The sequence below is a fragment of the Vidua macroura genome, chromosome 8 (assembly GCF_024509145.1).
Source record: "Vidua macroura isolate BioBank_ID:100142 chromosome 8, ASM2450914v1, whole genome shotgun sequence".
Taxonomy (NCBI): Eukaryota; Metazoa; Chordata; class Aves; order Passeriformes; family Viduidae; genus Vidua; species Vidua macroura.
Window position 1 is genome coordinate 20,563,660 of NC_071578.1, and position 27,503 is coordinate 20,591,162.

General features: G+C 41.6%; 3 protein-coding genes across 8 annotated transcripts in view; all 3 read left to right on the plus strand.

Moving 5' to 3' along the window:
• The window catches only part of SEC24C (SEC24 homolog C, COPII coat complex component), a 39,482-nt gene extending 32,559 nt beyond the window's left edge, over positions 1-6,923 (plus strand). For all 5 annotated transcript variants that reach the window (XM_053983726.1, XM_053983728.1, XM_053983731.1 and 2 more), the window contains 7 exons: positions 156-301; positions 691-829; positions 1,641-1,759; positions 2,143-2,322; positions 2,959-3,150; positions 3,567-3,656; positions 4,093-6,923. In XM_053983726.1, coding sequence (XP_053839701.1) covers positions 156-301; positions 691-829; positions 1,641-1,759; positions 2,143-2,322; positions 2,959-3,150; positions 3,567-3,656; positions 4,093-4,233 — 1,007 coding nt within the window. In that variant the 3' untranslated portion in view covers positions 4,234-6,923. The remainder of the gene's footprint in view (positions 1-155; positions 302-690; positions 830-1,640; positions 1,760-2,142; positions 2,323-2,958; positions 3,151-3,566; positions 3,657-4,092) is intronic.
• A 1,167-nt stretch (positions 6,924-8,090) lies between these two features.
• FUT11 (fucosyltransferase 11) lies at positions 8,091-23,685 on the plus strand. 2 transcript variants are annotated; one of them, XR_008438222.1, is made up of 4 exons: positions 8,106-8,804; positions 10,092-10,717; positions 14,465-14,747; positions 22,804-23,685. XR_008438222.1 is itself a non-coding variant. In XM_053984384.1 (3 exons), exons 1-3 carry the CDS (start codon positions 8,106-8,108, stop codon positions 14,610-14,612), a joined length of 1,473 nt encoding a protein of 490 aa, XP_053840359.1. In that variant the 5' UTR covers positions 8,091-8,105; the 3' UTR covers positions 14,613-15,154. The 2 variants fall into 2 exon arrangements, 1 of the variants encoding a protein (XP_053840359.1); XM_053984384.1 differs by lacking the exon at positions 22,804-23,685 and having other exon boundaries at positions 8,091-8,804; positions 14,465-15,154.
• Positions 23,686-23,702: 17 nt separating this feature from the next.
• On the plus strand, positions 23,703-26,374 carry CHCHD1 (coiled-coil-helix-coiled-coil-helix domain containing 1). Its single transcript, XM_053984385.1, has 3 exons — positions 23,703-23,861; positions 24,336-24,454; positions 25,594-26,374. Exons 1-3 carry the CDS (start codon positions 23,720-23,722, stop codon positions 25,702-25,704), a joined length of 372 nt encoding a protein of 123 aa, XP_053840360.1. The 5' UTR covers positions 23,703-23,719; the 3' UTR covers positions 25,705-26,374.
• The last annotated feature ends 1,129 nt before the right edge of the window (positions 26,375-27,503 follow it).

The window sequence follows — 27,503 nt, forward strand, 5'->3', positions numbered from 1 at the left end:
AGCTCTGCTAAAGCTTTGGAATTCTAAGACTTTTGTTGAGACTGCAAAGATCCCTGCTGAAATCTGTCAGAGTAACTTGGTGTCAGGGTCAAAAGGCTGGCTGTCTTCATATTCTGTTGAAAACAGTGGTTCATGTTGGGTTTTTCCCTCTTTAGGTATTAGAGCAACAGACTTTTTTGGAGCTTTCTATATGAGCAACACAACTGATGTAGAGATGGCAGGTCTGGACTGTGATAAAACAATCACAGTGGAATTCAAGCATGATGATAAACTGAGTGAAGATAGTGGTGCACTGCTTCAGGTGAGGGGGAAGGCTTTGTAGAAGAAGTGAGTTGGTAATTGAACAGAACTATTCGACACTTCTTCAAGGAATTGTTTGTTCTTTCTTTCTGCATCTTACCATACCCTTCCAGCATACTTCTTCTGAGGGTGACCTAGACTACTTCAAACTACAGTCCTGTTTTCTAAGACCAGGTCCCTTAATACAGCTGCTAAAATTGCTGCTTGTTACCTTTCATTGACCATGCTTCTTAGCATGTACTTTTAGCTTATTGTCCGAGTCTTTTACATAGTTACCTTATTTGTTTTTGCATCTGAGTCCTACCTTATAATAAAGTATATTCTAACCCTGCCCTTCTTGTTGTAGCAGGACCTCATTTCTCTGTCTCCTGGCATTTTTGTCTCCTGCAGTGTGCTCTGCTGTATACAAGTTGTGCAGGACAGCGACGACTCCGCATTCACAATCTCTCCTTAAACTGCTGCACGCAGCTTGCTGACCTCTATCGGAATTGTGAGACTGACACCCTCATCAACTACTTGGCTAAGTATGGTAAGGGTAAATATGGAAACAAGAATTGCAGCCTTTAACTACTAAAATGCCTGTTTTGTCACCCAATGACACCTGTTTATTCTTCCTGCTTCAAATGTCAGGTGGCAGTTCTGATACTTCAGTCAGTTACAGGAAAGAGCATAAAGCTGTGATGATTGTATTGCTGCTTAGGACAAGAGGTACAGATGGAGGGTGTAGGCTTATTCTTAATACAAATTCTTTTCTAAATGTTTTTAATAACAGTTTGTATTGCCAGCTGTCTGAATTCATCCTTGTATATATTTTTGGGCTGTTCTAGTTCATTCCTTAACTACTGAAGAATTTCGCTTTCATAATAGGAAATGGTGGCCTTTGTTCATAGATGTGAGTTAAATGTCATACACTTATGCACTGTACCCTATTTACCCTTTCTAGCTTGCAGTAAAAGCCTAGAAATCAAACAGAGATTGAGAGTTGTGTATGTTTATTGCCATTAAAATGAAGGAAACAGTCCATTTTCAGACCATTAATGGAAGATGGCCAATCTATAAAAGGAATTTTTATAGAACCCCATACTTTGAGTTACGATAAGTACATTTTAAGTACATAGGAGATAGAGAGTTCAAGATTATGTAATAAAAGGGAGTAAATAAGCTTCTTCAGGTTTTCAATATGAATATATTGTCATTTTCCTACAAATTTGAAGCGGGAAGAATAAAGGCTTCCATAAACAATTGTTGTTTAGATTTCCTTTGTGGAAGTAATGTTGGGGTTTAGCTGTTCTTGAGCAATCAACTTGACAGCAGTCCATCTCTTTCCTCTCTCTGGGCAGCATATCGTGGAGTCCTGAGTAGTCCAGTGAAGACTGTACGAGATGCACTGATCAACCAGTGTGCCCAGATCCTCGCCTGCTATCGAAAGAATTGTGCCAGTCCCTCTTCTGCTGGCCAGGTAAACTCCAGTGCTTTCACTTGAATCCCAGGCTTGGAAATTAAAAAGTGATGACAGCTTCTTAATTAGCCTGCTCAAAAAAAAGCCAATTCCTTTCCTTAGCAGAAATTTGCAAAGAGGAGATTCAGGAAAGTAAATACACTACTACAAGTAAAACTGTAGTTGAGAGTGGCTTCTTGGACATCTGTCTGGAGCCCAGGGAGCACTGCCTGCTTCAGGGAAAGGTTTTATGTTTCTTTTGCAATCCATGATACAAGTAGACTATCGGCTTTCACTCCTCACGGCTGTACCACACTTTGTCGGTTCATGCAAGCCTTGTTTTGTCAAACAAAAGCTTATTTAGCAAGACAGCTGACCAGCTTCTGTCTGCTTGTGACTTCTAGCTCATCCTCCCCGAATGCATGAAGCTGCTTCCTGTGTACTTGAACTGTGTGTTGAAGAGTGACGTACTTCAGCCCGGCCCAGAGGTCACAACAGATGACCGTGCCTACATCCGTCAGTTAGTGACGTCCATGGACGTGGCTGAAACAAACGTTTTCTTTTACCCCAGGCTTTTGCCCCTGGTGAGTAATTCAAGATCTGCTTAGCCCTTGAGGCTTGCTGTTGTCTCACTCCCTCATCTTAAGGACTGGCATTTATATTTTAGGGAAAGTGATTTGAGAAGTGTTTGGGGATCTGCCATCTCTTGGGATATTTCACTTAATTTTGCTCAGCATTACTGCACCTTGTGAATTTCTTGGGGGACACTTTTTTCCTGAGCTGTAAGCATATGACTAGTGACAAAGAAGACACTTTTGACCCTTTCATAGTCTTTTTTGAAAGTCCTAAAGCTTACAACTTTTTGTAGTAATTTTCAGTATTGCAAGATAACTCCACGTACTGTTCTGACTTTTCATTACCATAGTTGCTCGAATAAAAACAAATTACATTCCTACTCCAGGAGGTGATATTTGAGCTTGAGTCTTTTCACAGAAGCCTTGTGTTCTCTTTTGCTGACCAAGAGTCTCTGAACTGCTTCTGTGTCGCTTTGAGTAAGAAAACTAAGGAAAATTCTACTCAGTCACAATTATTGCAGTCTTGAGAGTCCTAGAAATAAGAAAATCATTGGGGTCTTCATGGCAGAAATTTTCAGGACTTCATAAGATGTTCTTGTTTTATAACTTTTATTTTACTTTCATTTTTATTTCCCTGTAAAACAGACCAAAGCAGATGTTGACAGTGATTCCTTGCCAGCAGCCATTCGGAACTCCGAGGAGCGTCTCTCCAAGGGCGACATCTACCTGCTGGAGAACGGGCTGAACATCTTTGTATGGGTGGGAGTCAACGTGCAGCAAGGCCTGATCCAGAACCTCTTTGGAGTGTCATCCTTCAGTCAAATTAGCAATGCCTTGGTGAGCTGGATGGCAGTGTGGGAGCTAGAGTCTGTGATAGTCACCCAAAACTTAAAACAATGAGAAAGCCAGTAGAAAAAATAGCATTTCATTTTTCATAATAGAAGTGAGAGAAGCACAGATGTGTGAAATTTGCGGAAATGCTGATAGTCTGGACATGCCAAGCATGCTTTTGCCTAGGTTTATGTGACAAGTCATATAACTGAAGAGAATAGTTGATATCTAAATGGAATAAATAATTGACCTCTAATTCTGATTTCATGTTATATTCTCTTTTAAGTAGTTGAAGTCAAAGAGATTGTATGCTAATGGGGGTAGATATTTCTCTACCCTTTTAGACTGCCAAAACTCCTGACTTTTGTTTAACATTGTTCTGTTCCCCAAAACTAATGGGGATTGGATGTCTTTCATTCCAGAGTACCCTGCCAGTCTTGGAAAACCCCTTTTCAAAGAAAGTGCGATCTATTGTTGATATGCTTCAAGGGCAGAGATCCCGCTACATGAAGGTAAAAATGTCCCTCATTTACACCTTTAAATCCCCTTCCCTCTTAGTAGAGTCAATGCCTGGTAATGCTGCAGTCCTGAACTTACTCTTCCCAGTCTCAAAAATGTTATTCAAAGTTTTCAAGAATCTGAAAACAAATTTCACTAGTTTTGGAGTTTTGTGCTTACCATAGTTCTAAAACTTCCTTTTTTCAGACCTATTACAATATGCTACTATAGGAACTACATATATGGTATTTTCCTTCTGTTTAGAAAGGATTGAGGCTTAACCCAGCTGAGTTACAGAAGTCAAAGTGCATAAGCCTTATATGCTGTGATTCTGGCTGGCTATCTTTGGAGTTTTGAGCATTTAGCTTTTTGCTCTATTTTCCCCATGAAGATTAATTCTAATAGCTACTTACTGTTGGTTTTGTTCTTGTTTTATTTGGTTTCTTGCAGTTGATAATTGTGAAGCAAGAAGATAAGCTGGAAATGCTGTTCAAACACTTTCTAGTGGAGGACAAGAGCCTGAGTGGGGGGGCTTCATATGTGGACTTCCTGTGTCACATGCACAAGGAGATTCGACAGCTACTGAGCTAGAGGAGTGAGTGGTGCTAGAACTCAGCAGTGACATTTCAGTCTCCACTAATGACCTGATCAGAAGGTCCAGCGCCCTCAAAAAGGACAACATAGAAATCTGTACAATTCCATAATTTTTAATACACATTGCATTAGCAGAAATCCTTTCAACCTTTCCCAATCCCATATGAGAGATGAAATATTTTCCTGGTGAGGGCTAAAAAAAAAAAAAGGCCTTTGATACCAGGTCTTTTATTTGCATCTAAATTGTTTCCTGTGCTTGGCAGGAGTTCACCCCCCACCCCACCCCATGCTCGCTAATCCTGTTGTAATGAATGTAGGGTTTTTTTCAGTTCACTGTACATGATTCAACTTTGGGTGAAAAAGCGGTAACTCTTCAAAACTCTTCTGGTAGCTGCTGTGCATTTGGGTGGGTGTGTGTGCATGCTCCAAGTGTGAAGAGGATGCACAGGTGGGGAGGGCAAGAGGTAGGTCAGGTGATGGGAGCTGGAGCAGCCAAACATTTTGTATCTCCTTTAAAGAGGGAAACATGATCTGTCAGAGCACAGATGTATCATGTGGCTGTCCAAACCAGAAAGCCATGAAACATGAAATGAGTGGTAAGCCAGGAGGCAGCAGGGCAAACTTCTCTCTACAATCTTCCCAGTACTATAAGTTGCTGTGCAGAACTGTAATGGAGTAATCAATAGTTAAGTGGGCAAAATCAACAGCTTCTGAGGAGTGTAGGGGTAGAGACAGTACTTCCTGTTGACATGTGTGGTGACTCCTTTCCTTCTCATTGCACAGCTCTGTATTGTCCTACTCAATCCATGTTCCATGACCTCTCCTGCAGAGTTTACCTGTCTGTCAGATGGTGGTGGGAACAAAAGCTTCTTAACCTTAGGCAGAAAATACTTTTAACAAGGTGACGAGGGACTGTGTAAGAACTGAATGCTAAGGAAATGGCCATTTTCAACCATATTTCTGTGAATCATAGCCAACAAGCAGGAGTTTGATTTATACTGACATGAATTTGAGATTGCTTTGTACCCTGGAACACCTGGAAGGGGATACAAAACCTTAAGATTTAGACTGTACTGTAAAAGGTATTGCAAGTACCTGATTTTGGCTATTGACAGCACCTGGGCCATAGCAAAGAGTTGCATTACTGGATGTTTATACCCTCCACATTCTGTCTACTGATCAGCTTGCACAAAAACTTTTATAAGCCTGTTTGTTAAACTAAAATACCTCAGACAGATTAATCCATCCACTTTGGCTGCTCTGCTGCTCCATTTTGCAACGGTGGATGAGAAGACTCCTGTGAAGAGGGAGCTAGTGTAATCAAATTCAGAATTCTAAGGGCTTTGTTTATTCACTTTTGAAAGGGGGCTTGTATATTTTAACTTGAACACTTAATAGGTGTTCTTCCAGTACCCAGGAGTTTAAGCTACCAATAGCACTAAAAGTGAAAGGAAGAATGTGGATGGATTAGAGAACATGTTATCTGGGCTTGATATTTCATAGGAAAGTCCTTGTTACGATCAGAAAAATATCTGGCTGTGGTTTTAGTTCCATGTCCTGTAGCATGTATATAAATCCATTTTTCTTCTAATGCTGCTAGTTTGTCTTCCCTCCCATCACTACACAGAAAGGGGAACATGAAAATTGTAATGTAGAAACTCTTTCAAGATGTAGTTGACAGAACTTTCAGCAGTTTTGTATGAATGTGGCTGACTTTTTACTCCATGTACTGCCTCCAACCAAAAAAATCTAGAGGATTTTTAATCAGAGGGAGGAAAAAAGAATTTCCGAGGAATATAATGCACAGCAACCACAGACTTCCACAAATACTAATTTCTAGTATTAATATTGGGGGGTGCGGGGGTGGAAATGAAATCATGAATGAACCTTTCATTTTCTTCACTTGTTTTTCCAATGCATCTTTTAATTTGTAAAGAAATAAAAAATATTATAAGATGTATTTTATGTCATTGTTAGTAAATAAACACTGCTTATTTTTCCAAACCCTGTATTTTGCGGGAGGGGGGGAAATGGGAAGGGCTGAAGTCTAGCTCATTGATCCTTTACAGTCCAATCTTCTACTAACCAAGTTCAGTCTTTCTTTTTCTGTCATTGTTGTTATTCGCACTGAATGATAAGAAATTCAACAAAAGTCAACAGACAAAAGGTACTGTTTAATCTCAGTGTTACTTTATTTAGGTGATTGGGTTTTGACTTTCTACCCTGTCTGAACTTCCATTTCATAAAGAAATTCCCTTTTTTGCTTGAGTCATTGACTGGGTGGGGGGTTTTTTGATCTACTTACATAAATATTGCCCTTACCTTGTGACAATGTCAAGTTATGACTTCAGCAGTCTTAAAAGAGCTCATATTTCAGAGTTAAGGGTACCTGAGTGAATTGGTTGGGGGGTGGTTTTTGGTTGGGTTTTTTGTGGGATTTTTTTTTTTTTTTGTGGGGTTTGGTTTTGGTGGGATTTTTTTGGGGTGGGGGGGTTGGGTTGTGGGTTTTTTTGCTGGGAGTGTTGCTAATTGCAAAAATAAAGTTCAGAGTGAACTGGCAGTGTTATCTTGATTGTACCCATGAATATTCCTGTTGTACAGTTTGCTGATAGACTTATAACAAATTGTATGAAAGCACAAGACAATCATTGCTAAATATCCAATAATACTAAATTTGCTGTCGAGTATTTTTGAGCTTTGTCTCCTATAGAATGTACATTATGTCCAGAATCTGCCACAGAACTGGTGTGATAATGATGGGCCTTGTGGATCTTGTACATTAATCTTGTGGAGTAAATTGTGCAGCACATCCTGATGCTTGTGAAAATTGTCTTGGAGAGCCCATGTCTGTTACCAAGTGGAGGACAATGTGGTGCTGTTGGAGCAGGCCCAAGCAGTGTCTACACCTGACTTTGCAAAGGAAAGGATAACTATTCCCTCTTTAGCTTGTTTCTAACACAGCTGAAGAATACTTTTTTGCCTTGTGTCCATACTAACTAATGTCCTCTATTATAACTGATAATTAATAAGTATTATATTGTCTCTTGATTAGTTAATGTGAAGCTTTTAGCAATCGTGTAACTGAGCAACTGACTGGTAATTCTAGAATATGTCTGTTGGATTTACATAGTGTAGCCCAAACCACTTTCCCATTTACAGAATATTTTAATACTGTAGGAATTATTCAAGGTTAGTATAGAAAAGTAGCTTTCAAGGGAGCTTTAAAACTACCTATAAATATTAAAAAAACAAAAACAAAAACAAAAACAAAAAAAAAAAAAAAAAAAAAAAAAAAAACAAAAAAAAAAAAAAAACAAAAAAAAAAAACACCAAAAACCCAAACAGAAGATTTCTAATAGTAAAAGGTGTTTTCTGTTCCTTCCCTTTATGGTCTCCAACAGGAGCCGAGCTGGGGGCTCTTTCTTGTAGCAGCTGACCGCTTGCTTGGTCCAGGAGCCCTCTCTCTGCAGGTGCGTTCAGTCGCGGCGTGCTGCGCCTTCGGGAACAGCTCGGCTCTATCTCTGTCGGCTGCAGGTACTGCGGGGGCCGGTGTAAGCACAGACGGATGCGGTGGAGGCAGAGAGGTTTATAGCAGCTTCAGCCATTGTACGGCGGGGTTGGGAGGGATCTGCGAATAGGTCACCTCGTCGAGCCGCTGCAGCAAAGCTCCCGCTGCTGCCGGAGCAGGGTACGTGTCGCTGCCCCTCCGAGCCGCTGCAAAGGCGCAATGACAGTCCGAGCTGAGAGGGGCGGGGGAGGCAGTGCCGCCCCCGTGACGGCACCACCGGGGCGGACCCAGCGCCGCTTCCTGGGGCGGCGGGGCGGGCCCGCGGCGGGGCACGGCGCGGCCCGGGGGTGGCGGGCCGGGCATGGGGGGTGCCGGGCCGGGGTGGGGGCCCGCGGGCCTGTGGGTGACGCTGGCGCTGGCCTGGAGCGCGGGAGTGGCTCCGGCCGCCGAGGAGCCGGCCGAGCCTTGCGGAGCGGATGGGTGGGCGCAGGACACCGTCCCGCCGGGCGCGGCCTTCGTCGCCGCCGCGTCGTACCGCGGGCCCGGCAACAACGACACGCGGAGCAACAAGGCGCTGCCCATCCTGCTGTGGTGGAGCGGGAGCCTCTTCCCGCACTTCCCCGGCGACACGGAGCGCATCGATTGCCCCCGCGGCTCCTGCCTCGTCACCCGGAGCCGGCGGGTGGCGCGGCACCGCCGCACCAAGGCGCTCATCTTCTACGGCACCGACTTCAGAGCGTACGAGGCGCCGCTGCCCCGCCTGCCCCACCAGACCTGGGCGCTCTTCCACGAGGAGTCCCCCATGAACAACTACGTGCTCTCGCACTCGCCCGGCATCCGGCTCTTCAACTACACGGCCACCTTCCGCCGGGAGTCCGACTACCCGCTCACGCTGCAGTGGCTGCCCGGCACCGCGTACCTGCGGGCCCCGGCCGTGGCCCTGGCCGAGAAGGACGCGTGGCGGCGGAAGGGCTACGGCCCGGTGCTGTACATGCAGTCCCACTGCGATGTGCCCTCGGACAGGGACCGCTACGTGCGGGAGCTCATGAAGTACATCCAGGTAGGTGGGCTGAGTGCACGGGGAAGCTGTGGCGTGGTGTCCGTTCCCAGCTGTCGGAGCTGGGAACGCCTGGCTGCCCCCCTCTACCGCCTCGTTTTAATGGGGTTTGTTTGTCCTTGTTTTTAGCCAAGACACGAATCATAACGGGATGCATGCTGACTACAAGCTGGACAGAAAAACTAGTTGTATTCCTTCCCAAAGCGTGATCTAGACTACACCGCATATCAGTAGGTAGGCCTGATGCAGATGTTAGATGTGGAGTTGGCCGCATTCGGGATCAGTTACAAGCTGGGCAAAGCCTGAATAAGTTCAGTCTTGTCGATCAAGTGCTAGAAGTTGCTGAAATCTCTGGACTTTGAAGTTAGCATACAGGAAGGCTGTCCCTTTACAAGCCTCGCTCCCGTTTGAAAGTACAGGAGTGAAGTTAAAAGGCAGGTTGCTCTGTTGTGAGAATCTGCTCCTTACCTGTGTTGTGGTAGGACCATATTGTTTCTGTGATGGCTTGTACTGCTATGGTACAGCTGATGGTGAGTAGCTTCATAAAGTAAGATAATGTTTCTTCCAAGCAGGAAAAAAAGCATATTGCATTTCTTCTCTTAAAAAGTGTAAAGGATATTAGACTGATTAAAAAAAAAAAAATCTGTTTTTAGACTTTGCCAGAGACTTGTTTTTCTAGTGGTTTTTGTTGTTTCTATTGGTCATGATTCAGTTATTGTGTAAGGTCATCATGTACTGAGTAGTGAAGCAAGGGCAAAAGAATTTTTAAAAAAAATTAAATATGATGCAGGTTCCAGCTCAAGCATGTTGTCTTGTATTTTTGGACAGTATTCTTTTAGCTCCCTATATCAATTTTTATCAGTCTAAGAAATGGAAAAATTCTGTCAGTTTGCTGAGACTGGCTGGAACTCTGTAATAACTGTTTGGAAAAGCACTGTCTCTTAAGTGGAATGTTTAAATCGACATAGAGTTGAATGCTGTTCCTTACTTGTCAATTTCTGGTTTATCTGATAATAAATACATTTTCGGGTGGCATCTGTGCGCTCCCCTTGCCCCTCAGTCTGTAGTGTGGCTAATATTGCTTTTGAAACTCAGCACATGCTTTTCTCTAAAGCTTGGAGAACTTGGACTCTAGGAATAGTCTCAAGGGAAAGACCTTGAAGTGAAAATGAAGCTAAATTAACGTAGCTACAAACTGATCCAAGTTAGGAATTTTACAAGAACTACAAGGTCTGAAAACAAGTTCCAGGGGAACAAATCACTTTGTAAAGATGCTGTTTGTTATTTTAGGTTGACTCCTATGGTAAATGCCTGCATAACCGTGAGCTCCCCAGTGAGCGACTGAGAGACACTTCTACAGCCACTACAGAAGATTCTGAATTTATGACTTTTATTGCCAGGTACAAGTTTCATCTGGCCTTGGAGAATGCCATATGTGACGACTACATGACAGAGAAGCTGTGGCGTCCCATGCACTTGGGTGCTGTCCCAGTGTACCGAGGCTCCCCAGCTGTGCGGGACTGGATGCCAAACAACCTCTCCATCATCCTTATAGATGATTTTGACAGCCCCCAAGAACTGGCAAAGTATCTTGATTTCCTGGACAAGAATGGAGAAGAATATTTGAAGTATCTAGAGTATAAAAATGCTGGTGGAATCAAAAACCAGTTCTTGCTAGAGAGCTTGGAGAGGCGGGAGTGGGGTGTGAATGACATGACTCTGCCCAATTACCTGAACGGCTTCGAGTGTTTTATCTGTGACAAGGAGAACACCCGCGTCAAAGAGGAGCAGGAACACAAGAAGTCTCGTGGAAAAATTCCAGCTCCCAGACCTCATATAGCTCAGTTCAAGCACATGGGATGTCCTATGCCAACCCCTGGGTTTGGAAGTGTTGAAGACCTCTCTGGTGGAGACAGGTAATGTGCCAATATTATGCTTTTTTGAAGGGAAAATAGCTTCGAGTAACAGGAGCTGTAACTTCAATAACAATTCTTACTTAAAGGACCTCTTGTTACTTCTCTAGTTACATTTTATATTACGTCTTGTGGGTGGTGTAGGGGGTCCTGCTGATACTGTGTAATGCTGAGCAAGAGGCTTGAACAGTGGAGCTAGCAGTTGAAGAAGAGTGTGACAGAATATTCTGTTAAAATGCTCTGTTACCTCAGGCAGTGGGGTTATCCTTTGTCTATCTTAGCCTCTTTGCTTGAGGGAGGGATGTTTTTCAGTACAGTGATGGTAAAGCACTTGGCAGCCCTCAGGCAAAAGCAACTCTGTTCCTCCTTACAAAGGACTGCGTTAAGAACGGGGTTGCCAATATTCACTGCAGGCCTGGTTGACTCCTGTAGACTTCACAGTCTATTGACAAAGGCTCACCCAGAATACAATACTTAATGCTGTTTTGTGCAACAAAACTCTGTGTTCAAGGATGCCATCCCACTTATTTAGGAGAGGGACTGTGCTGGACAGAGACTGAGCAGCTTCTTGTCCCTTGTTTTCTGTTGGTTGACTGATTTAATGGAGCTTTTTTATGGTAATGCCTTTTCTCAGTCTCGATAGCAAAATGTTTTTTTTTCTTTGTAGTGTGCTATGCAGCACCCTACTCTATAGAGCTCATAAGCGATCCAACTCCAGAGGTTTTCTGTTTGAGCATCAGGTGGCAGTAGAGAAGTACCTCTGAAGGCACACACAGAGTTGCTTCCAATGCCACGTGCAGGCTCAGGTGCTTCCATCATTCTTCACAGAGGTCATCAGCAGGGAGTTTTGAACAGCTGGTCCATAATTCAAGCTACAGTTTCACCCCAGGGAAGTTTCCGTGTCTCACTGTTACTCTCCCCATTCGTGGGCATGAGATGTGTCTGCAAAAATTGTTCAGGGGGAGCTTTTACATTCACTGCTATTTACTTTATAAAGATATGTGTCCATAGTTCCCAAGGCATGATCGTGGGCATTTCCTGTGAAGTACAGTGGTTTCTATCTGATAAGCATCTAAGCTTTACCCATTTTTATTTGCAAAATGGAACATGACTGCTTATAATTCTAACTGGTGACAATAGCATAAAATTTCCATCAAAACATTAGCTAAGCATACCTATATTTTTGTCTGAGATTGACAGTAATGTCATTTAACAGTGTGATCAATTTAGATGCATGCTTACTGAGCTGGTCTGTGGAGTGTTTTGTTACTTTAGAAAAACATGCTTGTGGAAAAATGACACATATCTAGTGGGGATACAAGTGATAGACTATATGCAACAGGAAAGGTCTGACTATAAACACACACTGACTTGTGGTTCTGGAGCCTTCTGAACTCGGAGGACAACAAAGGAGTTAATGTTAGAGCATATACCCAGTTACAGTAAGGTTACACTACACATTTGCATGCTCTGGAACCCTTATTCCCAGATGTAATTTGTTTTTAGGGTTGATAGATATGCTGAATTGTCAGAATGCTGCTGCAATCAGAATCTCTCTCTGTGTAGGTATATGTAGCTGGAGCACCATTACACTTTTAGCTGTATGTGCGGGGATGTGGTTTTTAAATCCTTATGCTTGAGCTTCACTTGTATTTGGACTGCTGGGTTTCACACCCAAGTAAGCTTAAGGAAAAAAAACTGTAGAACAAGCAGTTGTATGTGTCAGGTTGTGGTCAGTCACTACAATCTATTGAGTTCTTAGCTGCTTTGTACAGAAAATTGTGAGTTGCAGTAGTGCTGCTGAGTGTAATATCTATTTAGGGGAAACCAGAATCTTCAGTTATTCTTGAACTCCCATCTTGTAAGAGAAATGTTTGGCTTGTTTCATTGATAAAGGCTCATTTTCCAAAAGTAGGATATTTGAGGATCTAACTATAAGAACACTGAGTGGCAATTTCTTTTTAGTTACCAAAAGTTTTTGTCTGTGGTGGCATAGGAAAAAAAGAAACCAGTGTGCCTTTGATAAAGGAATTGTGAAACCATCGTGGTTTTGATAGTTCTATTTTATGTTGATGTCACAATTTATTTTTGATGAGAAAAAATGTTAACAGTGTATCAGATTTGCCAGGTGAAGGATGGCCCTTGCAATAGAATCCCATAATCATCCAGGATTAAAGATAAATGTGTATCTCATAATAATAATGTGTCAGATGTATGTAATTGGTAGTTTTTGGTGATTTGTACAGTCCTGTTCATCCTGGGATACTGATTTTTCCCAATTTACAGAATTAGAGTGAAATTATTTTCTCAGAAGAATAACAGCAATTTAAAATTTCCTTCAATAAAGTCTTCACTTGGATATTGGAATTCTTTTTGGTATTGTTTCCACAGAGTTCATCTGGAAAATGTTTTCTTTTTTTTTTTCTGTTCCTTGCTGCCACTTAACCTTGGGTCTAGTACCTTATGCAAGTAGACTCATTTTCCAAACGTGTGCCCTTACTCAGTGCTGCAAAAAGCAAGTAACTCATGTTGGGAGTCCTTGAACAAAGGATAATGAATTTAGCTGGTAGGCAATGTGCTCTCACAGCACATCCAAGTGGTGCAAAGGAACCTTTTGGAAGATATTTATTTTTTAAAGCAGAAGTAAGCCTCTGTCTATGATCCTTGACATTGGAATCTGTGATAAAAGCTTTGTTTTGGGGTCTGTGTTGGTGTACTCTGCAGAAATGTGCCATCACAGGTGGTGCTGTTGACCACAGAAGCTGATTCCCATGGTGTACAGGCTGCCACTCCACAAGGACAGGCACTGGGATGTTTTGTGCCTTTCTTGCAGGCCTTCCTGCAGTGGTGGGTGAGATCTGCTTCCAGGCAGTGCAGTCACACTGGATTCAGTGTATGGTGTACAGAGGGAAGGCAGGAGCCAGTCTATTTATTTCTGTGATTTGGAGGGAGAAGAAGCAAAAAACTCTGCGTATATGTTAACAAGTATTGGGTAATTCATATGGACATATTATAAAGAGCAATGTGTTTGGTCCTTTTTTCCAAAATGTGTGATTTGTTTCTGGGTAGCAGAAATAATGGAGAAGAGGTCAATAATTGGCATACCTTGATAAAACACAAGTGAGAGAAGTGGTCCATGTGGTCATGAACTGGAAAAGAATTGCTGAAATTTGCAGGGATACAATCTGTACTATGAAAAGTTTGAGACTGTATGCCCTGAAGAAGAGACAGCCCATACTTGTCCATGTAGTCTGGAAAAGAAGAATAGAATCTGTGTTAAGGAATATAATGATTTTTGTCTCTGTCATGTGTAACCTGAGTTTGTAGTTGTTTAAATGGATCATCTGAAAAAACCCTGATTTTTAGACTGTTATATGCATACTGAGCAGGGAAAGCTACTCTCAAAATAATATAAGGACTCTGTGATAGATTTTATTTTAATAAAAGTTTTTATTATCTTCAATTAGTAATTTCGTCTCTGTGGTTAACATGATAGTGATAGTATATGCTGATATTTCTAGAATGTGGTAAAGCTAACAGTGAACTTCTATTTGCTACAGAGAATTTTCAAAGCAAGTTTCTCTAAATGACTTGGAGCACAGTGGCACATTAACAACATACTTTGTTATGACCATCTCTGGGCCTGTTTTCATCTTAAGGGAAAGAAAAAATATGGTTTCAGTGCTATTACAGCTGCAGACTAATTCGGGTTTTTTAATTGTTTGTGATGGTGTCTCTTTTTTGTTTCAGTTGGAAAGAAATGTGGCTGCAGGATTATTGGCAAAGCCTTGATCAGGGTGAGGCCCTCACTGCTATGATTCATCGCAATGAGTCTCATCAGGGAAGATTTTGGGACTACATGCATGAGATTTTTCTGAAGAGGACAAGGCAACACTGACCCATCTTTGTGAGAGCTTGATTTGAAAATAACATTGAAAGTTAAGACTGTGAATTCTTACTCACTTCAAATGTTTGCCTTGAAAAAACAAAACCAAAAAAACTGTCACAGAGACAATGTTTTCTGGTGCACAAAGTGAGTAAGTTTTTGTTATGATTGGATTTCAGCAGTGGATATGTTAGTAACTGCTTTGGTTTGAGTTTCATCTCTGTGTTGTGAAGCCACTCCTGGCTTGCAGGTGTGAACATGTGGGGCAAAAGAGGAATTTACTCTCTTTTTGCATTTGCTATACTTTTATTGTGTCTTACATGACTTCAGGCTCTTGCTCAAGTGCCCTAAGTTATTTCAGGGATTTTTTAAGTCTTCAGAATATTAGTTGGTGTTTAAAGTATTTTATCAATCACATATTCTCTTCATTAAGATGTACTTTTAGTTGCTATTAACAAATGGCTTTTCCAGTGAAGGAATTACAAAAGACACATCTGTGAAGAGCAATCGTGCCTTATGAAACTGCTGCAATAAAGTCTCTTCTCCCCAAGTAACATGCCTCAAATACTCCTCCTTTTCAAGCTAACTGAATAACCACGGGGAGGTCACTTAACTCTCTGCCTTATTTTCCTCTCTTGATGACTTAGCAGATCATATGTACAATGGGATGGGAGAACAAATTATTTAAGTTGCAACTTTCAACAAAGTATATCACACCAGGTATTGTGTAGAACAAAATAAAATTCTATGCTTTGGTTCTCTTAAGTTTCCATCAAACTGAAATCTGTAATCTTGATTTCTTGTTATCTCCTTAATGCTAGCAATTTTTCCTTTTGAGTATGTGCAGCATTCTGCCAAGACAAATTCATTTTAACAATGGTGCCTTTCCAGTGGTCTCTGCAGTTTGGATACAAGTCTTGAAGTCTTTATATGCTGAAATAGGTGATCAGAGCAGGTGCATTGAGATGGTTTTGTCCTCTACTGACCTTAACACATTGTGATCCTGGTCTGTGTCTAGAGTTCCTGAGTGACAACACGTGGATTGATCTTCCTTGCTGCTTAGCCTATACTGTATTGCTTACAGGTATAAATAAACTCCATTGTTCCCTGCCATAGTGGGTATCTTTCTGAAATAATTGATCTTGCAGTGGATTACTGCAAGAAACTAATCAATTCAGGGTCAAAAGGTATAAACGCACAGGCAAATATGGGCACACTGCAGTGATGTCTCTAATGGTATAATCCTATTTTCTTTCTCCATTTCCCCTCCTTCAGAAGTTAACTACTGACTAAAGAGCCAGAGTTTATCTATCTAAGACAGATTGTTGGTAATGAAAGTCTACAGTCTATTGTGTAATTTGATTTTGTAAGGCAGTTTATGCATTGCTGTGGGAAGTCTGACGTCTGTCAGTAAAAAGTTAGGAACAGCAGTGACTCTATGTTCTCTCCCTAATTACATCACTGTCTATTGCTTAGTGCTGTATGGCTCACTTAATATCTTTTTCTTTCCCCTCAAATTCCCCTTCATAATGTTATAGATATGGTATTACAGGTATAATACCAGTATAGGTAATGATCATCTCAATGTTTGCCTCTCAGGTGACATAACAATATTGCCATGTTAAAATCGGGGCACATTGACAGCAAAGACTTCAGACTCATGACTATCACTGCATTTTTATTAATGTAGAAAATGCTTACACTGTATATTGTTCTCACCTAATTGTTTTTAGGAGAAGAATGTTTTTTTATCTCTCTTCTCTAATAACAGTAACAAGTGATTCTTCAGTTAAAATGCATTTATCAGTTTAAGTTCCTTTTTTTCAGTAATTCAGGAGACATGAATACCTAAGAGAATATATTTTAGTTAATTGTTAAGCTGGATTACTCAAATCAGATTAAAAACTACAGATGTGTATTCAGGATTGAAGAAGCCACTTGCTTGAGAAGTAAATTAAGATAAAACAAATTAAGGCTGCTTTAGTTCTGAATATTGACTTCTACTAAACAAGTTAATGATATTTAAGTAAATTGTTTGAATTAATGCCTTCAGTTACTTAATTTCATGTTTCTGTATAGAAAATAATTCAGTCTTCTTTAACTGCATGCTCTTAATTAGCAGTATTTCAAAACACTTTCTTATTCAAGTGTTTGGTGTAATAGCTAGGAGAAATTATGATCTTGCTTTTTGTACTAAACATAAAAAATAAGAACCAAGTACTAGCACATGCAACTTTTACTATTTTATCCTGTAATTTAAGTAGATTTTTCAGAAGTGCAGCCTTTATAATAATTTCTAGGTCTTTACTATAATGTATGTGCTGTTGCCAAAATTAGACATGCTATATTTAATGCACTGTCCCTACAGGAGTAACAGGAGGAAGTACATTATAAGTATGTGCATCAGCACCTGCTTAGTCCTTGGTGAGTGATGTCCAAAGTCCCATTTTGTCTTCCTGCTCAGCAACATGAGCATGTTTCTCAAGTAACAGTAGCATTGAAGATACGGTGGTACAAGCTGAATAGTAGCTAGCAAAGTAGATAAAAACTTCTTCCTTGGGGCCCTGATTTGTTCATTAGCTATTTCACAGCTGAGTATTCCTTCGCCACTATGTACTTCATGTACTTGGTATATTACAACCAACAGCCAACAAGATTATTTTGTTAGTTCTGCAGGGTTTCTTTATTGCTTGCTCTGTGTCTGTACTACAGAAGGCTGTTGCTTTGAGCTTGATGACTGTTGCCAAGCATGAGTATTTCTGATTGTCATCTATCTTCTTAAAGTGGATAAGAGTACAGATCTGAAAGTAACTTGATTACAGATATTCTGTGGGGTTTGTCTGGTTTTCAAAGTACAACTTCCAGTTTGTAGTTGAGTCACAAGTCATTTGATAGCTTTCTTTTCTGAGTTTTTAGTGTCTTCCTAGGTTTAACTGTTTTTTACAGTCTTAGAGGTGGTGAACTTCTCAAAAGGTAATGAGTATTAGCTACCACTCTTAGCTGTGGGGCTCACCCAAGCCTTGTTTCTTTTGTATCTGCACTGTTTTTTTCTGTAGTCATAGATCATACTAGCTTTCATCTCCTCTATGTCACAATACTTCCATGATTTATAAACTGTGTGTCTGTGGCCTCTATTAATACAGTAAATTTATTTCACTTTTTATGTATGGTGTGCAAGAATTAAGGCTGGAATATTCAGTGCATGGCATGAATACTTTGTGTAGCTGCCAGGCAAACTCTGCAGGGACAGGAGAGGTGGGAATCCTCCCCAGGTGGATAAAGAGTTGTGGTTGCAGTTGTGTTCAATGCTGCTGACTGACCTTCACAGCATCTACTGCTCTGCACAGCAAGGGCTACAAAATGTTGAGTAAACATTTTGCCATGGCTTTGCTTTCATTCTCTCCTGTTACTTGGAGGAGACAGGAGGAGAAGCTGGGTCTCATACCCTTGAAGAGTTTGCAATTAATTTACTTAATAATGCATTTGAAAGAATTGCTATATAGTGCCAACATGTACTGCCAGTCGTAGCCAAAGTGAATTCAATTTACCCTCCTAGTTGTCTTTCTACTAATGCAAGCATGTTATTGCAGACAAGGAAGAAGGTCACTACAACATTATTATTTTGGAAAAAGTTTCCTGATTTCTGTTCTTGGCTAATTGGATTTCTCACTGCTTTAAATCCAAACCAGCAAGAATGTCATCATTCATATTGTGACTACTGGAAGGCTATGTGATGCTCAGACTGAGCACAATAGATGCAACATTTATCTTAATCATGTCCTTAGTGCAGGTACCCATATTCACAAAAACTGAGACTAATAAGGAATTTATCAAAGATACCAAATATTGAAGATGTTTACCCGTGTAAACACTTTGGCAGGATCCTGCAGACTAGGGTGAGTGGCTTCACTGCTTGTCATGAATTGTGCCTGTTTACTGTGTGACTAAAGGGAGGCTTTTAAAGCTGTCAGGATAGCTTTATTCACTAGCATTACTCTTCTAAAAATAAGTATCTCCTCATTACTGCTCACATGAAACACCAGTAGATGTCTATTGATGCTGTGTCTCAGAATTGACTTGACAAGTTAGAATAAATTTATATCCTCTGAGAGGTGAGAAACGAGAAACAAATAACTGACTGAAGGTTAAAAATCTAGCAGTCCAAGGCATTTCAATGATTGGACAAGCCACAGTTCTCATTCTTCTGCCAAAATTGTGATACCACGTGTTGCCTATTTTTTCAGTTAGAAGGCAGTTATTTTATTTACTGAACTAGTAGTCTGTGTTTTCTGTCCTTTAGCAAGGACTGCAATTTGTAGGAAGCATATAACCTCACGGAAGAATATTGATTTGATACCTAACATGATTTCTAGAAAAGGAGTTCAGAAAGAGTTGCCTTTTCTTATTTCAGTCACTGTAGTAATGTCAAACTGAAAGACCTCTGGGTCCTCTCTAATGGTAAGTAGAATGAGATCCAAGCAACAGTGGATGTATATGTTTAGCAGGAAAAGAGAATGAGCTGCTTTCTCTGGAAATGGTCTGCTAAGTGCAGCAGCAGCTGGAGAATCAGCAGAAATGCCCCTCTTGCATTTTGACTGAGGGTAGTTTTAAGTGGTGTGGAAGATCAACTTCTAAATGACTGGGAAAAGGGTAAATTGACTTGGAACTCAGCCATCAGGGACATCTGAGTTTTAACAGGCATTGCTGTGTTAGACAAGCAGCCATCTGCCTCGCTTACTGTCCTGCCATACACACTCTTCAGCCATAGTCCCAAGAGAGTCGCTCCCTTAATCATTAGTTGTCATCTATTTGGTTGTATTTAATTAAGGTTATTGATGGATCTCCAGGCACCTTCTGGGAAGTTGTATTAATTGGAAACATACAGGGTGGCAGGTTCCTTCATTCTGCCCAGAGACCTCTACTGACAGGCTGAAATTAATCAGAGACAAAATCCTTTTAGTGATACGACCGACTGAGCCAAAGCTTGCGTCAGGCTTTAACAAACTGTACTTCTCTTTATGGTCCATTGTCTCAGGGCTGGCAGTGAGAGATATATGGCCCTGCAGAGGAATTAGGAATGATAGAGAGGAGTGGAGCTACAGGATTTGTTCCAGAACTCTGACACCAGTAGCATCTTAATTTATGTGCTGTTAAATACATTTTTTACTGCAGAAAAGACCCATTTACGGTGCAGGTGCCTCAGCTAGAGATGATTCTGGGGATCTTGGAATGGATCAGAGCAGATGATAATACTTTGTGGCATCTCTGAGCAAATAAGAAGGCACAGGTAATTTGCAGAGCAAATGGGCTGAGTATCCTCGATCCTGGGAATTAGGGATGGCAGCCCAGAACTACTCGGGTTTAATGCAGCCTGGGCTCGGGGGTCCGTCGCTGCCGTAGGTGTCCCAGACAGCGCTGGGCTGATAGGCACAGCCCGTCTGGGTCCCTCAGGCACGGCTCCCAGCCACAGGCAACTTAGCGAGCAACTCTGCAGTGATTTCAGCTCTGTGAATTCAGCTCTTAGTGATTTCGCTCTTTGTTCGCAAGTGCCTCGGGCAGACGCATAGGGATAGAGAGAGGAGAAGGCTGTATGCGGTTCCACAGCGGTGTCCTTTAATTTCAGCTCCTGTGAAGGGATGCAGGGACAGCTCTTCTGCCTAACTGGGCAGAGATGGGGGTTGATATAGGGTACCGGGGTGTTGGAAATTGTCCAATGGCCAGGGTTGAGGAGAATACAACCTATAGCCTTACAGATAGAACAAGGGTCCGAGGGCGGAAGGGGGGCTACTTTGGTCCAGTCATCGTGACTGGGCATTTCTTATCTTTGGTGAGTGACCACCAGGGAGGCCTTGCAGGGCCTCTGCCTGCTACACAGGCTGACAGAAAAATGCAGGGCAGCTGATCTGATTGAGATAGCACAGGATAAGGGTTGTTGTGGGACTTGGAATGGGGTGTGACACATCCAGTTGTGAGTGCATGAATACATTGTGCTAATAAATGCATTAAGTACTAATACTGTCCAAACACAATAGCTCAGCAGGCAGGAGTTAAGTCTGAACCACCTGGAATCTTAGCAAACTGGTTAGTTTCACTGCTAAAGTTAAAGTGGAAGTGCTTTAAATTTTAAGGCATCTCTAATTAAATTGGTTTAAGGAGGTCAGGGTGAGACAGATGAGAATAAAGTGTGGTAGATGAGGGCATTATGAACTGGTATTCAGGATAAATTTGTGTGAATATACTGGAATTTGCCTGAAAGCTGGATCCAGGCAGTCAAAAAGACATGGATATCAACTCTATTCTTTTTTGCCAATACAACAGATTTCTTAGGCTCATCTCCTAACTGATTTTTAGGTAGTATCTGGACATTTTACATAACTACACCAGAAAGTGAAGAATACATGGTGTAGTTTCTCATCTCTTAAAGATGTATTTAAGATAGCAATCTCATTTTAAAGGGTGTATTTTATCACAGCATTGCTAGCATTGTTTTTAATTGTGGCATAGCATTTACTGTAGCATCATATGTGGCCCTTACACACTTGTGATATATATTCTTTTCAAATCTAATATTAATAGTTTAAGCTATGTGGTTCATTTTGGTTTTGACCAGCTGAAACGCAAGCTAGGATTAAATGTGTCGATACAAGAAAAAAAGTTGTAAATGCTAATTAATGAAAGTTTTACATGTTTTTTATAGCTGTACATTCAAGATTCACAGTAAAACATCTCTGGGGTTCGCTGTTGAGGGAATTTGGTTTTGACAATCCCTATAAAGTCACCACTTTTGTCCCATCCATTAGTGACTTGGTGCTATCAGCTATACAAAATACAGGTTATAGAGACATTTGGCTATTGAGTAACATACCCCTTTTGTAGTTCCGCATTCTTCCTTAAAATTAATGTGTAATATTAAAAAATAATGTTTAATAATAAAACTGTGTCCTGCTTCAGACATCTCTGCATGGTATGTGCAGACACCATCATGTACCTTATTCTGTCTGCTTGGGAATCTCTTATGCTGAGGCTCTAATATGGGACTGATGCCAAAAAATCAGTTCTAATGCAGACTGCAGTAACTTACAGGAAGCTATTACAATTCTCCTTGTGTAGTTTGCCTTTCTATTTCTCAGCTTACCCTCCTCCCCCACATAATTTTTCTTGGAATTACTTAAATGAGAGATCAGCTTTTGAAGGTGAAAGGACTTGAAGGTGCTGCCACCATTAGCTAATGTAATTTGGGAAAAGGGAGGCTGATTTACAGGGAGTTCAGCTTTTCTTATGTCCTAGTACTTTTGTCTTTCCTTGCTACTGTTTCTGTGCTGATCTTGTTAGACATTGCAGGAGGCAAGTGCAGCAGGGAAAGGTGGGTGGCTAGCAGTAAGGTAGGAAGGGTAGCAAGAAGAGGCAAAACCAAGAATAGCTGAACCTCACATGAATGAGAATACTGAAATGTATTTCATGTCCCTGTCTGGGATTTTTAAAGTCTCTATTGTTCAGAGTTGCACAGTGCAAGCCCTCTGGCCTAATTTGAAGGTGTCAGCTTGTTTTCTTTCTTCTCTACTGGTAATCAAGCTCAAAGGATAGCTTGTTTCCTGTCTTTTTGGAAAAAAAATGGGAATAGAGAAACATTCTGCTTACCAAAATGTTTCAGAATTTCCAGAAAGTGTTTGAATTTGGACCTTAAGAGATGAAAAATTACTCCCAGAAGAGAGCTAAAAAGTATATCTTTTGTTTACTTGAACATGTCTTCTCATACTCTTTAATTTGGACTCTAAGCATACACTATTTTAAAAGTAACACAAAAATAATTCTAGAATTGGATATACCAGGATTTATTGTCAGCAGATGCAGTGAATTCTAGTAACCATATTGAGAATATTGTGATCTTTAGCTCAAGTTAACAGAATTTCTGAAGTCTCTAGCTTCCTTGACTAGGCAAAGGGGCACGCTTTAGGTTTTATGTCTAGGAGGTTGAATATATTTTAATTCAAATCGGTGTCCTGTGGGGGGAAAAATACAAAGAAAAGCATTTTTTATTTAGTCTTCTGTATATGGTCAGAGGAATCTAGCAGTTCCTGATACCATGGTAAAAAGGCATATTCAGGAACTGCTCCATGACAAGGATCTGAGTGCTTTGTGTCCCCAGTATTCAGCATCTAACTCCTCTGTTTTGTGCATCTACCTTGTCCCTCCTGCTGTGCAGAGACTTGTTTGTATCCCAGCCCTTGGAATTCTCCTGTGCCTTCTGGATTGCCTGCCTTTTTCAGCTGGGGACATAAGCACTCCAGATGAGTTGAGAACTTCCAGGACCTGGGGAAGAAACTTCTGGGAACAAGAGGTTTTTATTTTCCACCACTGAGTATGAGGCTGTGGGAACAATGCTGCTTCATTTTGGAAGCAGCAGTTTCAGTATCTTCTTGGAAGAACAGTAGGAACAATGCAGGGGAGATCCAGCTGTAATGTAACAGAGAGAAACGAGGGGATGAGAGTTTAAAGCACCAAAAAGAGTTTCCATACAGCTGTAGAAGAACTTGAGAAGAGTCAAGTGAGAGGGACCTCATCCATGTCTATAGTATCTGAGGGGAGAGCGTCAAAGGGATGGAGGGATCCAGGCTCTTCTCTGTGGTGCTGCACAATAGGACAAGAGGCAACAGAGAGAGACTGATGCTCAGGAAGCTCCATCTGAACATGAGTGACAACTTTACTGTGCAGGTGACCGAGCACCGGAACAGCCCAGAGAGGCTGTGGAGTTTCCCTCGTTGGAAATACTCCATAAATGTGGATGCAATCCTGTGCAATGTGCTCTGGGACCCTGCTTGAACACAGATGACCCACTGTGATCCTTTCCAGCCTCGCCCATTCTGTGATTCCTTTAATTCCATCTGAATTACTTGAGACAATCACAACTTCTGCTACTCTGGCTGAAGTGTGTTTGCTTCCCTTGCTATTTTCGCCGCAGAAGGAGTTTTTGGTAGGAGATTGTCGGGGCAGCACGCAGTGGTTCCGCCCGATGCGGAAGCTGAGGGGAGTTACTCGATTTCCATGGCCTATGCTTGGCCTGACGGGCAGGATGGGGCGGGGCAGGCGGCTGCCCGCCCTCAGGGCGCCCGCGCGCGGACATGGCGGCGCCCGCGTACCCCGCCTGGGTGACGCGCTGGGTGTCGGGGCAGTGGCGGAACAAGAGGCGGCCCCCGACGCTCCGCCCGACCCGGACTCTGGCGCTGGCCGACAGGGTGGCGAACCGCCGGGAGCAGTCGACAGGTGAGCTGCTGGCGGCAGGGAGCGGTGGCGAGGGGCAGGCCGGGCCCGGCGCTGCCCCGGGAACTGAGCCGCCGCTGTGCCCGGGAGGGGCCGCGCTGCTGGCAGAGCTCGGCGGCGCCTTGTGCTCCGCAGGGCAAGAGGGGAGGGGCCGGTGTGGGCCATGGAGTTCGTGCGTGGTTTCCGTGGGAAGGATCGCTTCCTCACACTGCCTAAGTTTGCGTCGTATGTGAGTCAGACACGTTGCGTTGTAGCATTGCCTTTACCTTAAAAATTCAGTCAGATGCTGGATGGCTGCAGCGGTTTGCTTTCTGTTAGCAACAACTTCTCTGCCCAAAGCAAAACTGGGATCTTCAGTTATGCATTTTCTTACCTGCCTCTACCCCGTATTAAACTTCTTTGGAGATGTATGCACTGTGGAGGTTGTTAGCATGAAATCCCAAACACCTGAGATTTCTGCTTGTCTTTTCTTTCTAGAGGCAACGTGCATTACGGAGATGTCAGTAATGATGGCCTGCTGGAAACAGAATGACTTCAACGACACGCCTTGTGCTGAGGAGATCAGGATGTTCTATGACTGCGTGGCAAAGGCAGAAGTAATTAAGGCCTCTTTTATGTTCTTAAAGGCTAGTAGTAGGAAAGGAGGAAGCCTCCAGTCATTTTTTGTGTGCCAGTAAGAATAATCTTCTCTGAAAAATTTGATTGTGACCCATTTGAACAACTAAGAGCAATGAAACGGGTGAAGAGGCTCCCACAAGGAGGAGCTGAGGTAGCTGGGGTTTGGGAGACCTCATTGCTCTTTACATTTACCTGGAAGGAGAGTGTAGCCAGGTGGGGGTCAGCCTCTTCTCTCATGCAACTGGTGATGTGACAAAAGGACATGGCCTTGAGCTGTGCCAGGGGAGGTTCAGGCTGGACATCAGGAAGAACTTTTTCACTGAAAGGGTGCCGAAGCATTGGAACAGGCTGGCCTGGGAGGTGGTGGAGTCACCATCCCTGGTGGCATTTGGGAAATGACGGGACGTGTCAGTTAGTGCCATGGTCTAGTTTGCAAGGTGGCCATCAGTCAAAGGTTGGACTCAATGATCTTGGAGGTCTTTTCCAACCTGTTTCTGACTTTGAAGGCCAGACACTTTTGAAAAATAAATTTCATACTATTTGAAAATTAGAGGTTTCTGATTATATATTATATATTAACATATTATATAATAATACTATATGATAAGCTTGAAATAAAATAATTTTCAAAATAGACTAAAGGTAAGTATATGTACTAAACTTGTCCTTAAACTGGTTTCAGGTTTACATTTTCTTTCATCATTTAAATGATGACAGTAAGTGTCATCATTTAAATAGTTATTTAAACTGTTGCTGTTTGACAGCATAAGTGAAAAAATATCCATGGTTTATTTGGTAGGTGACAAAGAATCAAACAAAGGTCAAAAAATAACAGAAAGCAAAAAGAAAAAATCTGGGTTGTTACCAGACGTTTATATCATCATTAACTAAGAATATGGAAGGATATAATCTTCACAAGATGTCAGGCATTAATTGCATCATTTTAAGGTCATCAGCTTGTGATTATTGAGCCAAGTGCTATGGTAAGTGTTCCTTAAAGAAAACAGCATTTTTCTGAAAGAAACATCCCCATACAATTAGTAGTAGTCTCTGGGAATGAGCATCAATTCTGCAAATAAACAGCGGTAAATATTTTGAGGAGTTTTTTCTCTTTCAGAAAGAGCGGAAGAATCAAAATGAGGACACCATGTCGTCCAGGGGAAATTTGCCTTCAAGCAAAGTGAACAAGCTCCTGAAGAGGTTTCCTCAGATCACACGTTATATATAATGTACTTTATGAAAGAGACTGTGGACAGGCAATTAAAGTTGGGGTCTTGGTCAAAAAAAAGGATAGTCAAGTTAAGTGATTGTTTGATGTCAGGTGGTGTGTGGATCTTGACCCTGCTTTTGATTCCAGAACAAAAACTGGAGTATCACCTGATTTTGTTCATGAGACTCTTGTGTCTTGCATTGTTAGGATTTCTGCAGTGTGTTGTTCAGCTTGCCTACTCAGGTCCTCACTGTTAAATAAAACCACCTAGGTATTCATATAAATGCATTTCCTAACAGGGCATGACTTCTTCACATGCAAGCTTCTTGCCCAGCTCTGGAGCTGCTGTCAATAAGTGTTTGGGCTCAACAAACACTGAGCCAAGTTAGAATTGATAGTAATGATGGTAGTAATTGATGGTATGATGGCTCGTACTCCTACATGGATGTATGCACAATCTGGTGCCTTTTGAAATTTTTTAAATTTCCACTGCTGTAAAATGTAGAAAAAATCTCCAGCAAAATACCTTGTTAATACACAAAACATTGGTAAGTATCAAACATAACTTTAACATGGAAGTTTGTGATTTTGACCCTCTGATTTGCAGGTGGGACAGGTATGGTGCGACATACGTTTGATTATTTTGTCTGTACTGTAATAAAGCAAGACTGGTGTTTGACTTGGGCAACTCATAATCTACAAGAAAATGTTTCATTGTTTTTTGGTAAAAGAACTAAAAGGGGGAGAGAAAGTTATGGACTGATAATTGAAATAATGTAATTATTTCAATCCAAGAATTCTTGTAATTCATTTTTAGTTTTAATTTTGCAGGGGGCAGGGGGGCAGTTGCCATTGCAGTACCACAAAACTACAGGCAGGTTCTTGGGACCAGTACCTAATTGGTGGGAAAAATGCAGTGTCCTAGAGAACTAATGTTATAACTGTTTATATTAGTAATTCTTTTGGGCGTGTAGAAGAAGCAGAATAAGAGGAGAGTCAGGCACACGCATACTCTTTAATTACCCATGGGTGGCTGTAGAGTTTGCTGGAGCAGAGTACTCTGGAGCCCCAGACTGATACCTGTTCATCACAAAAATTTTGGTCAGGTGAAGGCTTTCAAGTTAGTGAAGCAATATTTGCTTAGTGGTTAATTACAGTAGCTCATTAGTGGATAATCCAGGGTAGCTTATTCTTTTGTTGCTATTATGGCATAATTGGGTTTTTAGAGGACTTGGGGTCAGTAAGAACACAATATCCACATCTGAGTTTGGGAAAACACTTTGGTTCTGTGACATTTTGTGTTTTCTTTCCAGAAGACACTGTGAAAAGGAGTGCTACTTTCTTCATTTCTGGAGGATATAAGCTAGATTGAGAGTTAGGAACTGATTCAACTCTGTTGATGATGATTTTTCTTCATATTAAAACTTGGAATAAAAGTGTTATGCATCTCTTAAGTTAGCACCTGTGCTGAATGTACCAAATTCTTGTGTCTGCAAGGAACAGTCTTATGTAAGAGGCTGTAACAGAGAAACTTAATACCTTTTTCTATTTTTACTTTGAAATTTTGCACAGCTCCCACTAATCTGAACAGCTATTTTTGCATTATACCGCTTCATAGCTTCACAAAGTCAGTTGTTTGGGGTTTTGTCTAACCTTTTATATGTCTACTATAAGCTTGAAATCACTGTGCTAATGTTTTCCAATCCTTTTATTTATTGAGAGGAAGGAAGCAATGCTTTTCAGGTGCACCCAGGTTTTACACTGCTTCCTTTAAAAGTACTTGAGCAATTCTTTTGCTTTTGTTGTAACCAAAACCC